General features: G+C 40.0%; 4 protein-coding genes across 5 annotated transcripts; all 4 read right to left on the reverse strand.

Annotated features, from left to right (window-relative positions):
* Window positions 1–781: 781 nt before the first annotated feature.
* Window positions 782–1650, reverse strand: LOC121948966 (gamma-crystallin M1-like). The gene is made up of 3 exons (XM_042494537.2): window positions 1569–1650; window positions 1198–1449; window positions 782–1104 (listed from the first exon to the last, which is right to left on the reverse strand). The coding sequence occupies exons 1-3, from the start codon at window positions 1575–1577 to the stop codon at window positions 829–831; spliced, it is 537 nt and encodes a 178-aa protein (XP_042350471.1). The 5' UTR covers window positions 1578–1650; the 3' UTR covers window positions 782–828.
* Window positions 1651–4349: 2699 nt separating this feature from the next.
* LOC121948898 (gamma-crystallin M2) lies at window positions 4350–5236 on the reverse strand. Its single transcript, XM_088083703.1, has 3 exons — window positions 5193–5236; window positions 4836–5078; window positions 4350–4687 (listed from the first exon to the last, which is right to left on the reverse strand). The coding sequence occupies exons 1-3, from the start codon at window positions 5199–5201 to the stop codon at window positions 4415–4417; spliced, it is 525 nt and encodes a 174-aa protein (XP_087939829.1). The 5' UTR covers window positions 5202–5236; the 3' UTR covers window positions 4350–4414.
* Window positions 5237–7266: 2030 nt separating this feature from the next.
* LOC121948879 (gamma-crystallin M2-like) lies at window positions 7267–8249 on the reverse strand. Its single transcript, XM_042494405.2, has 3 exons — window positions 8114–8249; window positions 7753–7995; window positions 7267–7610 (listed from the first exon to the last, which is right to left on the reverse strand). The coding sequence occupies exons 1-3, from the start codon at window positions 8120–8122 to the stop codon at window positions 7338–7340; spliced, it is 525 nt and encodes a 174-aa protein (XP_042350339.1). The 5' UTR covers window positions 8123–8249; the 3' UTR covers window positions 7267–7337.
* A 460-nt stretch (window positions 8250–8709) lies between these two features.
* On the reverse strand, window positions 8710–12767 carry LOC121949178 (gamma-crystallin M2-like). Of its 2 annotated transcripts, none has more exons than XM_042494796.2 (3): window positions 12744–12767; window positions 12239–12481; window positions 8710–9276 (listed from the first exon to the last, which is right to left on the reverse strand). In XM_042494796.2, exons 1-3 carry the CDS (start codon window positions 12750–12752, stop codon window positions 9004–9006), a joined length of 525 nt encoding a protein of 174 aa, XP_042350730.2. In that variant the 5' UTR covers window positions 12753–12767; the 3' UTR covers window positions 8710–9003. The 2 variants fall into 2 exon arrangements, with proteins under 2 accessions (XP_042350730.2, XP_087939828.1); XM_088083702.1 differs by lacking the exon at window positions 12744–12767 and adding an exon at window positions 12596–12739.

The following is a 12767-nucleotide window of genomic DNA, read 5'->3' on the forward strand; positions in this document are numbered from 1 at the left end:
TAATTACTAGTTTAGATGTCTTTGTTTTGAGCAAAAGAGGAATAAATGAATAAATAAACATAAACAACAATATCAAAACATCAGTTTCGGCTATTTTAAACAGTATCAGTATCAGCACTGAGTGTCAATATTGCTCCATCCCTAGTTCAATTAGAAAGTGAATTTCTATTGTTATTTTTCATGATCACACATTGTTTTAGGCTTGTTGTTTGTCCTTTTGATCAAGTTAGTTTGGAATTATTTTGGGGTCAAAATTCTTTTAAATGTTTTTCATGCTTTACAAGGTATGTTCTTTCTTATCTGTGCTGCTTCATATGGTCTCATACTACTGATTTCTCGTCTTTTTTATGATTTGCAACATATGTTTTACCTGTTACATGGTTATATTTTTCTGTTGAAAGTGTGCTAGCTTTTGGTTCTACCTCCAAATAAACTGCATGATATGAATAAACTGTTGTTTACGACCTGTCAGATCCATGAACATTTTTTGCCTGTCTAACTTCCTTGTAGCAACGTTGCAGTGATTGGTGAATACAATCTTAGTATTAGAAAAGTGGCTAAATAAAATTAAATTCAAAACATATTTTGATATAAACAGGCATTCAACAGTATTAGAAGATAAAAGCCTATTAACTTCACAAATTTTCAAGTGACGGGTTTTGAGTTTGCGGGTGAAAGCAACTATCAATGCTGTATGAGCATCACCTTTGGTGACTGGATTAAGTTATGTTAACAGTGAAGGACAAACCAAACAAAGTAAGAAAGCCATTGACGAACATGATTATGAATTACATATCGTTTTTATTTACTTGAGTCAAATACAGAAGTCTAGCACATGTCGGTGATACGCCTCATGCTCATGAACCTGGTGCCGCTCATGCCCATCTCCCTGAAGCTCCTGTACTCGCCGGGCCTCAGGTACAGCATCCTGCCTCTGTAGTGGGGCTGCTCGTACATCAGCCAGTGGCCGTCCATCACGTGGCTGGACATGCAGTCGTTCATACGGTAACGGTCCTGGATGTTGTCACAGTCGTCCATCAGCTCGCTCATCTGACCACCGAAGTTCTCCCTCTCGTAGATCCTCATCCTGAATGGACCTCTGTGCTGTAATGCGATACAGGAAACACGTAAGTACGACTGCACATTTTAAAGTTAAATGTTTAGAAATTAAAAGGATGTAAAGCTGAGATCTCTTACGAAGGGGATCATTCTGCAGGATCTGATGTTGTCGAACATCATTCCCATGCTCATCATACGCTGCATGTCGTGGTACTCGCCCCTCCTCATGAAGAACTGCATGCCCATGAAGTTGGGACGCTCGTAGACCATGAAGCAGCCGCTCTCCACCCTGCAGGACTGGCACCTGCTCAGGTAGGAGGACATGTCAGAGCAGTCGCTCATGCACTCATAGGAGCGACCCTGGAAGTTCCTCTCCTCGTAGAAGACGATCTGAAACAGACACACGGGTTTAAGAATCAAACATATCAGTGTTAACTTCAAACTTAGATGTTTTTTCTTTTTTAAAAACTTTTTTAAATATGTTAAAACATAAGTAAACATCCCATTACCTTGCCCATGATGGTGGTTTAGGTGGTTACCAGTGGATGGTTCAAGTTGCTCTGCCAACTCATTGACTCCTGAGCCCTTTTATACAAAAGCTCAGGGGCCATGATGTGTTGTTATGCAAATGTGCAAAGCTGATGAATTAGCAGTATGACTTTTGCTGAACGGGGTCTATAAATGTGTTAACAATGGTTTTCCATCCATACATTTCTGGCAGCAGTCATCTGCATTGTCTATTATAAGCATAAGCTTTGTTTGTGCTCCATTCTCAGTCAGAACGTTCTCCACATATGGTCTGACCATTACTGACAGCAGGCAGCATCACGGACAAACCCATGAGAAACCCAGAACCTCTACAAATATTCACTTTGGATAAAGAATTAAACATACCGACTTTGTATTTTTGTGCTGTATTTTCACAACAGTCTAACAAATCCTGTGTTGCAAATGAAACAAATGTTGTTTCATGCAATTTTTCATAAATGACTTTTATTTAAAGGCAATTTGTGGCAACGTTTGATGTTACTTTGGTATTAATTTAAGCATAACCCTCTATTTTGTAAGATACACAGCGTATAACCAAACATGACACAGCAATTGAACTTCCTATTCTTTAGGATTTATGTACTGTATATTTCAAAGTAATGCATAATCTCTTAAAGTTATCAAAAAACACACTGTAGTTATAATATGATGTGTTTTTCGAGCAGCAATGAATTTACACATTAACACTGAGAATTCAGGATGTCTGCAAAAAGAGGGGACCAGATAATAAAAAATGATGTAAAGTAGTGTTGAATTGATGAAACCAGTATTGATAAGGACATGAGTGATTTGATCGGCAGTGATCATTTCAGTTCAGCAGTGAAAAAAAAAAGGGGCTGAGGTGAGATGCTCACAGGCCAGGTAACTGCAAACCATTGAAGGCTCCACACGCTGAGTGCATTTCCATCCACCAGTTTAATGCACATTTGCAGTTAGTGCATTAAGAAAAAAAACTGTGATTTTTTTCTTTAAAAAAAGGAAAAGTAGACAAATATTGATAAAAATAAATGTAAGCTGGTGTATGTATGTAATAGAGCACAGAAAAAACAGAACAGAAACAGACAGAAAAGTATCATATTCCTCAAATTTAACAAATAAAAACAAAAACACCCTAACCCTAACCCTATTATTTTAGGTTTGACTGGAGCTCTTTTAATTTTGTCATTTTGTTCCACTTGCTCTTCTTCCACAGTGCACGAATGACAACAGAATCAGCACCTGCAACTTCTTCATTTGATGTGCTTTTGTGTTAACTGATACAAAAGTAGAGAGCTGATAGAAATGTGCATTAATTTGCATTTTATTTAGCAAATTTTCTCCAAATCCATTCAGAACTTCCAGTAAATTTGGATGGGAACACTCATCTCTCAAATGTATTTTTTGATTTGTTTTTATTTCTTTTTTTATTTTGATTCTGAGGAACTTAAGCAATGAAATAATTGTATTGTTAATAACGTATGTGTTTGTTTTCATGGTAATGATGTAATTACTAAACTACTCTGTGCATGAATGTTTCTAATATTATTCATAACATCATCTGACTCAAACGACCTGAGTTAAGTTTAGCAGTTTATTGTAAACCGTGGGACTTTTGCCCCTCTAAACACACAGAATGAACAGATCAGACTGGATGTTTATGTGAGTGGGAAGCCAGTGAGGGATCGTGCACCAGCAGGTGTGGTTGGATATTTGCATGGAGGGGGCGGGAGCATAAATGTTCTTGAGGAAGCTCCTCGTTTTACCTGGTGGAAATAAGTCGGTGTCAACGGCATAGTTTTGCAGGAACACTTTTTAAGTGTTGTTTCAGATTATTTTTCTTAAACGTTTTATTTCTTTGTGTGCTCATCTGACGGGTTGTTAACATTTTGTGAAATAAAATGAAATATGTGGAATGGACCTTGATTTAAGTTTGTAGGGAGTTCAGTTACAAATGAGATGGTTTTTCTTACTGCTTTTATCTTCTTTACTTTAAACAATCTACACGAGTGATTCCAGCTTTTTCATCTTCGGTACAAAAATCTGCAACATTCAGCATGCTGTTTGTTGGATGGACAGCCCTAACTTAAGGTTATAACTGTCCCTAAAACCACTGTTATAGGAAACTATAACTATATCACTCTTTCTTTTTCCCTTTCACGCATGTTGTCTCCCTCTCTTCTTTTTTTTTCCTGTGACTTCCAAAAAAGAAAAACAATATCTGGCCTGTGCTTATATGTTCAGTCTGTGTTATGCTACTTTTTTCCGTTTTTTGACAAAATGTTTTATTCAAAATGTGTTGTTTACATTTTGTGAAATGAAATGTAATATATGGTATGTTATAATGGGTGGACCTTGGAGAAGTCTGGACCCTGTGACTGAACCCGTTGGAAACCACTGATGTATGAATCTATTGTAGGCTGTTATATAATATTAAAGTGTATTATGATAGTATATAATGATTTATAATTTATATTCTACAGAATGTAACATTGAACATAAGTAAAACAATAGAAGTATAACAGAAGAAAATATTTAAGATTTGAATTCAGTGGGAAGTTTTTGCTTTAAACTGGCTGCAGTGCATTTATGACTGATAATACCTCTTGTAGTTAAAGACTAAAAACATCGTATAAATATTGCATTTTGTTCAAGATCTGCAGACTACGCAAAGAGTTGACAAATCTTTACTTGTCTTTATAAGGCTCCTCCTCCTCACGGCCGGACACCAAAGTCACAAATCAATAAAAACAAATCCGCAGAGATTTAAAAATTCAACATCTTTAATAAACAAAGTGTTTGATATTTACAGCAAGGTTTGGCTCAATGGCTAAAATTCGGTGACCCTCCTGAAGGAGCCGACGATGGCGCAGGTGGCACACCAGTCGCGGTACCTCCTGTACTCGCCGGGCCTCAGGAAGTACTGTCTGCCTCGGTAGTTGGGGTACTCATAGAAGATCCAGAAGCCATTCATAACATTACTGGAGTAGACGTGGCGGTGATGGAAACGGTCAGACACACAGGGACAGTCATCCATGAACTCCATCATGTGACCGCTGAAGTCAGGCTTCTCGTAGATACGCAATCTGTAGGAACCTCGATACTGCGGGACCAAAGGAAATCATATGCTTTCTGTGACCCAAACTTATCGTTTATAAAGAGTGTTAACGCAAAAATACGTCTACATGAGTCATCCTTACTTTTTGCAATGATCAAAATAAAATTAAAAGAAAGATTTTGCACACACTTACCAGTGGAATCATCCTGCACGAGCGGATACAGCTACTGAAGCCCATCCACCTCTGGTAGTCCGAGTACTCTCCCCTCCTCATGAAGTACTGGTGGCCCATGAAGTTGGGTCGCTCATAGATCATGAAGCAGCCGCTCTCCACCCGGATGGAGTTACAGCGGCTGAAGTACGAGTGAAGGTCCGTGCAGTCATTGCTGCACTCATAGCTCCGACCCTGGAAGTTCTTGTCCTCGTAAAAGATAATCTGTTGGAGGATAAAAGTGTTTTTATTTCAACAAAAAAGACATCAAACATACTGAGAGCAAGTTAAAAAAAAGCTTTGTGTTTAATGTGAGCAGAGAGGAAAAACAGTACTTACCTTGCCCATGGTCTCCGTTGGAGAGATTCCCCATGTTTTCAGGGCTTTTTATACCACCTCTTCACAAACAAAGTATTGTTATTCAAATTCTCTCATAGTTATAATTGCAGGCTACTGGCACATGTTTACCTTTTTGTTGGAGCACAACATTGGGTCAGAAATATGGATTTGTATTTGAAAAAAAGGATAAATAATTAACTGGTTTGGTGTTTTGACACACATGGACAAAGGAAAGGACTAGTATGGTATCCACACGTCCAGCGGACAATGGCTGCAGAACAATATGGAACAGCCCTCTCGCATTAAATATGTTGCATAACAGAGCAGGAAGCCATTCACTCCCACTAACACCCTACCTGAGCAACCCCACTGTATGCTAATAAGTAAGTGTGGACTGAGCTGTGCGTCTGTAAGCTGCTCTAAACACAAAGATTTTATCAGGATTTGTTTGTCATGATGTGATGTTACCTGTGTGTTTGTGGGACGCTTGTGTTTTTACGTCACGAGCCAACACCACATTTATTCCAGCTTCAGGTGCAGTGCAGCGTGTTTCTTCAGCTCTCTAATGGACTACAATTCCCTTGATGTCTCACAGCCATGTTTGACTCTTTGAAGACTCCCCTAAAAACACAACAAAATTTGTGTTACACATATAGCAAATTATTTTATTACTTAAAATTACTCTATACATCTATCATGGAACATATTCTCAGTGGTTTCATAGCAAATATTCGGTAGTATGGTTCCACACAAATAAGATATCACAGCCCTGACAGCTGAGGCTTATCCTTAAGTTAATATTACAATTTAAGCAGATTATAGTGGATATGTAGAAAATTTTCTTTTTCAACTCTCATCTTGTATGTGATCATTCACTTTTAATATAAAATCTTAAAATGGAAAAATGTATAGAAATATTTATGTTTAAATGTTATCAGGATTGTAAGTGATGTTTGATACCAGTGTATTATATTACTTGGTTATAAAATGAATAACTATGATCCTAGGTTGTTTTGTTTGGGTTTTTGTTTTTGCTCAAGGTCTTTTTATCGGTATGTTAAGTCATACAAATACAACCACAATCCCAGACACAACTGTAGAAATGTGTATTTTATTTTTTGTTATGAATGAGAGATACTTAAAACTAAACATGTTAACTTTAATTTCTGTTTTTTTTCCTGGTTTATACAAAGAAAAAAATACTAGGAATTGATGTTTTTCTCACAAACTAATTCAGATGATGTTTGTTGAGATAAAAAAACACACATAACTTTTTTTTAGAGCTCAAGAATTAAGAGTCTATTCTTCTATAAATATTAAATATTATTACATATTTAAAATATAACGTATAAAACCAATATTACATTTTTTTCTTTATAAATATCATAATAACATAATATATGAGAGTATAATATATATTAAATGTGTTCTCATAAGAATATGGTTCTTATTATTCATAGGCGTATTTTAGGATATATTTAAGTTCTGGTGGTTACAAGTCAGTCTTAAAAATCTAATATGACATTCATCATCTTAAGTTTATTTATTTTTACTTTTTTCCCTCAAATTTGGTAAAACTGAGAACTGATGAGATTGATGTTATAATTGTTTTCATGTTGTGCCTTTACAAATATGTGTTTACCTGCATGTTTCCTGCTTCATTAGATCCATCCTGATTTTGTTATATTTATGTCATATTCTGTAATCTGCTGCTGGGTCAGTGGTGACGTTCAGCTTACCTCTCCAGGTCAGTTTCCCCTCTCACTCTCTCCAATCTGTGCTGCAGCCCTTTATACGCTGTTTAACTGTGATCATATGGATAAATCCTGCCAGTATAGAGACCTGCTAATCCTATGGGGGAGGGGGGGGGGTGCTAAGTGGGAGAAGATAACTCATGTATTGTTTGGGATAGTCTAAGCACAGACGAGACTGAATGACAATTAACCAGAAGCTATGGGAGATGCATTGTTTAGCCAGATGACAGATTAAAGTCTCTGAACTTAAGGGGTATTTTTCAAAAACAGGTTTCAATCATGAGGCAAGCTGATAACTGTCAGTCAAATGGAACAGAACATTTTATGAAGCAGTTAAAGTTTATTTCAAAAACAGACAATTAAACTCGGAGAAAGATGCATCGAAATGACTTCAGAAGTCGGTGATTCTTCTGACTGAGCCGATTCTCGGGCTGACGCCTCCCCAGTCACTGTATCTGCGGTACTCTCCGGGCCTCAGGTAGTACACCCTGCCCTTGTAGTTGGGTTGGTCGTACAGTAGCCAGTGGCCGTCCATTACGTTGGAGGAGTTGAATTCGGACATGCTGAGGCGGTCCTGGACGTTTGGGCAGTCGTCCACCAGCTCGTGCATCTGGCCGGACATGTCGGAGCGTTCGTAGAGCCTCATCCTGTAGGGGCCTCGGTGCTGGTAAAGGATAAACAACTGTTACTTTTTGCAGCAAAATAATCTCAGTGTCATTGGGTTTTTTTAAATCAGGTAATTCACTGCTGCTGATTTACAAGAAATCAAGTGTCCATTTTCTAAACACTGAGTCTTTCTGACCTACCTGAGGGATCATACGGCAAGATCTGACACAGTCGCTCATGCCAAGCACACGCTGGTTATCACAGTACTCTCCTCTCCTCAGGTAGTACTGGTTGCCCATGTAGTTGGGCTTCTCGTACACCATGAAGCATCCGCTCTCCACCCTGATGGAGTTGCACCGGTTGAAGTAGGAGTGGAGGTCGGCGGAGTCGCTGCTGCACTCGTGGGAGCGCCCCTGGAAGTTTCTGTCTTCGTAAAATATGATCTGCAGAAGCAATCATTGCACACATGTAAAGTTTCCGTGTAGTTGTGCAGAGGTACAAAAACTCTGTATTCCTATTATTGTGTGCAGAAAGTGTGGGTAAAACTGTAATTTTCTTTACCTTTCCCATGGTTATGTTGGCATCTGACTGTATTAGCGCTCAATGCTGTCCCTGAGCCAAGCCAGTGTGCTTTATAAAAAAAAAGAAAGAAAGGGCAGCTGTGTGATTGCACAGCATAAAGCATTGTCATTCAAATATATCCCGCACAGTGATGATGGATCAGGAGTGGGGGTGCGTGGTGGGTGGGAAAAATCTGTTTATGTATAGACGACTCTTGGTGTGTGATGAGTTATTGTTCTTTCCTCCATGTTCATCACAATTTACTCCCAGAAAATGCTACCGTACAATAGACTGCGTACTGCACAGCATCAGCAAGATTAAATTGATATTTAATGCGGTCAACACATGATAATCTGTACAATCTATCGGCTAAAGAGATATTTTTGTTCTTTAATCTGCAACAGACATGGGCCAACATAGTCTCTGAGGTAGAAGAAGATGTTACTTTTATAGGATTTACATACATGTCTGACTCATCACAGATCAGATAAAATCATTGCAGTTATACAAACGCCCTGAAGTTTACAGTGTTCACAGCTCATGCTTTGTTTTTAAATGTCTGAGGTCCTGCCCACAACTGAATGGACTATGAAGACTCCATTTTGCAAGTGCTTTATTACGATGGTGAGTGTTTGATCAACAACAGGTCCAGAAACGTTGTTGTTGGTTCCCATCATGTCCGTTTGGTGCTTTGCAGTGAGTCCCTTTTTTCAAGTCCATCCTAATAACCATTCCTATAACCACTTGCCCTAATCCTTGAAGTAAGGTGACCAAATATTACCCAAGAATAGTCAAACAGAGCCTTACGTACAGTATTTTGTACTTTCTATAGTCTTGTATCTGAAGCCTTTCCAAAACCTCCGTGCAGCTGTCGGATCCTCCCAAACAGATCAATAGTCCAGGATGCGTCTGATTGAGCCGACCCTTGCGCTCCTGCCGCCCCACTCGCTGAACCTCTTGTACTCTCCAGGTCTGATCAGGTACATCCTGCCCCGGTAGTTTGGCTGCTCAAAGAAGAGCCAGTTGCCTTCGGTCACGTTGCAGGAGAAGATGTCATTCACGTGGAAGCGGTCCAGGACGCTAGGACAGTCGTCCACCAGGTCCATCATCTGGCCTCCGAACTCGAGCCGCTCATACAGCCGCATGATGAAGGACCCCGGCTTCTGGTTATAAAAAAAAAAAAAGAAAAATAAGACGCACACAAGACAAGTAATCCACACAATAGCACCTGATATAAAGTGATACGAAGGAGAAGACACAAGACAAACAATACAACATAAAACTACAAAAAATTGGATTTTCATGCAGGAGTCCAGTGTTTGCTTCTCGTCTGAATGCGACCTTACCATGTGACTCCTTTGCCTTATCCTAGCCATCTGTCCTAGCATGTGTGTTTGTTTGGTTGCCATGTTTTTTTGTTGTCTAAACATAACCATGTGCAGCATAATCATACCATGTGCTTGTGTTGACATCACGGTAGTGGCATCAACATCAACAGCAGAGATGCAAAAGTATATTCATAAAGTGCAATATGTAGGCACAGAGGTCAACTGCAAAGCAGCAACATGTGCAACTTGAGTTGAGAACGTGTTGGATCGAGCATCTGTGAGACGTACTGCCACCCCACCTCAAAACACACAGGACTTAATGGATCTGTCAGCAACACCCTGGTGTCAGACACCACAGGACGTCTCCCAGAGGTCCTGCGTCCGTGCCTCATGGATCAGAGATGCCTCTGGAGTGTCGGCATATCCACAAATGCTTGGTCGGATTGGCATCTGGGGAATTTTGAGGCCAGGTCGACGGCTTAAGCTCCTCATTATGTTCCTCAGGCCATTCCTGAACAATGTTTGCAGTGCGGCATTTTGTATTGTCCTGCTGAGGGTCTCACAGCCATCAGGGAGTGTCGCAGCCATGATGGGGTGTACCTGGTCTGCAACAGTGTTTCAGTGGGTGTTGCTTGTCACGCTGTAGACTGTTATCACTCCGAACTTGTCAAATATGAACGCTCTGTCAGTGCTTCCAGTATGTGAGAGTGATGCCAAAAGCCACCCTCCACATCCAACCAGAACTCAGCCGGACATCAGATGAGAGCACGCTCGGACATAGCCACTGGCATTGTTATTATATGCTGGCAGACAGCGGGATGGCACATGCAACGTGCAAGGGCAGCGTCACTTGAGAACGCAGCCCGAAGGAACCAATCGCATGCGCATGAAACGCTGAAAGACAGCGTCAGGTAATAATAAGATGATATGAGGTGTATGAGTGCACTTATAGGGTGTTTGAGTCCCAGAGTTTGCTTCCTGTGTGATTGGGTAGGGGGGGTTTCTTGTCCCTACCATGTGCCTTGTTTGCTTAATCCTAACCATGGTGACTTTGGATTTGCTCGCTATGTGCTCATGCTGTGTGAACATAAAGACTGTGTTGTGTCATTCAACCATTTGTTGACATCAAGGTAACGGCATCCCAGAGCATAAACAGCTGACGCAGAAGGATTCCTAAAAAGTCGTAAGTAGATGCAGAAGGTCACTGACAGAGCGGCACCATGTGATGTGTTGGGATGAGAACATGTGGCAAGCTACATCCACATGAATGTAGAGACCCAAGTTTTCCCAGCACGTCTCCATAAATGTATTTCTATGTACTTTTTCAAGTAATAATAGCAAAACACAAGAAAGTGTAACAGAAACAGACTTAACAGAAAAATGACAATGTCCACTGAAAAGACTAAAACTTGCAGCAGATGAAGACTGTGTGAAGCGATGAAGAGACTGTCACCTTCCTCATATTATTGCACAAGACAAGAACGTTTTTTTTTACAGAAAAAAACTCTCACCAGTCGAGATTTGGCCCCTGACTGGAGAATCAACACCACCTACTGCAGGGGTGTGATTTTAGTTCATGGGCCACATATACACTCCAGTTTGATTTTTAGTGGGCCACACCAATAAAATCATCGCATAATAACCTAAATAACAAAACCTCCAAATTCTCCATTTCTTTTAATGTTAAGAAGTACTTCTGTTAAGTACAGGTACCTTTCTATAAAGTGCCCTAAGAAAAATAGGTGCAATTTCATTAGTGTCTGTTTTTATGTTTTACAAATTCAATTGGTCTCTTACAAATCAAATGTTTTGGCGGGGCTCCAGCGATAATGATTTCAGATTAAAATCTCATACAGATCATTTTGCACCGAAGCTGCTGACTGACAATATTTCACACGTTGTTCAATTTCTTAAAATGTGACCACAATTGAGTGGCACAGAGATTAGACCTAAAACACGGAAATGACTGAGAATTTCAGCACCGCCAGTACCCTTGTCTCAGAGTCAGTGGGTTTTTTGGATGAGCTTTTAGTTAGAAGCCTGAAAGCCTGTGGTTAACACAAGCTGAAGAGATTTTCACGTTTTCTTCTTTGACATAAAATACATTAATAAATACCCCACTGTGAGCTCTGAAGTGCTTCCGCATCTTAAAAAACGTGGCTACAAACAAACAGGTGGCTAAATGAGATTACAGAACATCCTGGCTGTTCTCACACCAAATTCATCAAATAGCGTCGCTCTGTTATTGCTTTCGTTGTATGAGCTAACGCCAAAAGTCACCTTGCACGTCCAACTGGAACATTGCTGGACGGCATCGGATGAGAATGTGCTCAGACAGAACTGCACAAACTTTTATAACTATACAGCAACGGACGGCTGGAAGGCACCGGTCACGTCCACAAGCAACGTGCACGTCATTTGAGAACGCGGCCAGTTACATGTGCATGAAACGCTGAAGGACACTGCACTTACAGTGCGGGCAGGTGGATTGGTCCCACAAACAACAAATTTTCATGAGTCCAGTATTTGCTCCCCAAGTGGATGTCCAGAAAACTACTTTCTAAACTATTTTCTTTTTAGTTCATCTGTGTTCTTGCTTGTTTTTGTTTTACACTTATTTTTTCTTGTAATTTTCACCTAAGTTTTCATTAATTTCTTGCTCATTTTAGGACCATTTCTTGGCATGTTGCCCACTGCCCTCTTCCAATGTTAATAAGAAATCAACCAATTTGTGCAGTTTTCAAAGGGTTGACAAATGCATCAGTTGGTGTCAAAGTTCCCAAAGAAAGGAGCTCACCATGTGGATGAGGCGGCAGGAGCAGATCGAGTCGTTGGCTCCCATCCAGTGATAGAAGTCAGGATACTCTCCTCTCTTTAAGTAGTACTGGTTTCCAGTGTAGTTGGGTTTCTCGTAGATCATGAAACAGCCGCTTTCCACCTTGATGGAGTTGCAGCGTTTGAGGAGGCACATCAGGTCCACACAGTCACTGCTGCACTCAAAATGGTGCCCAGAGAAGTTCTTGTCCTCATAGAAGATTATCTAGACACGGAAAATGTAATGTTATTTAATGTTTTTTGCCGATCGTGTTTCAAAAAAAGGAATAATACAGTAAAAGTTTCTGCGTAATTGGTTATTTTTATGTTTTTAATCTACCTTTTCTCTCTTTTTTGGAAAAATAAACCTTAAGAATTAATAAAAGGCCTGTTTGGTCTTTGTTTCCTTCACAATAAAAGCATTTCCTCCATCCTATATCCGCAGTATTTTGTGGTCCCTCCCTGCCCTCCTGGGAGCTGATGTTTACCTTCCCCATGTTGGCCTGTTTGCC

Source organism: Plectropomus leopardus, chromosome 10 (genome assembly GCF_026936395.1).
Source record: "Plectropomus leopardus strain MGB_pleo_1.0 chromosome 10, ASM2693639v1, whole genome shotgun sequence".
In the NCBI taxonomy this organism is placed as follows: domain Eukaryota; kingdom Metazoa; phylum Chordata; class Actinopteri; order Perciformes; family Serranidae; genus Plectropomus; species Plectropomus leopardus.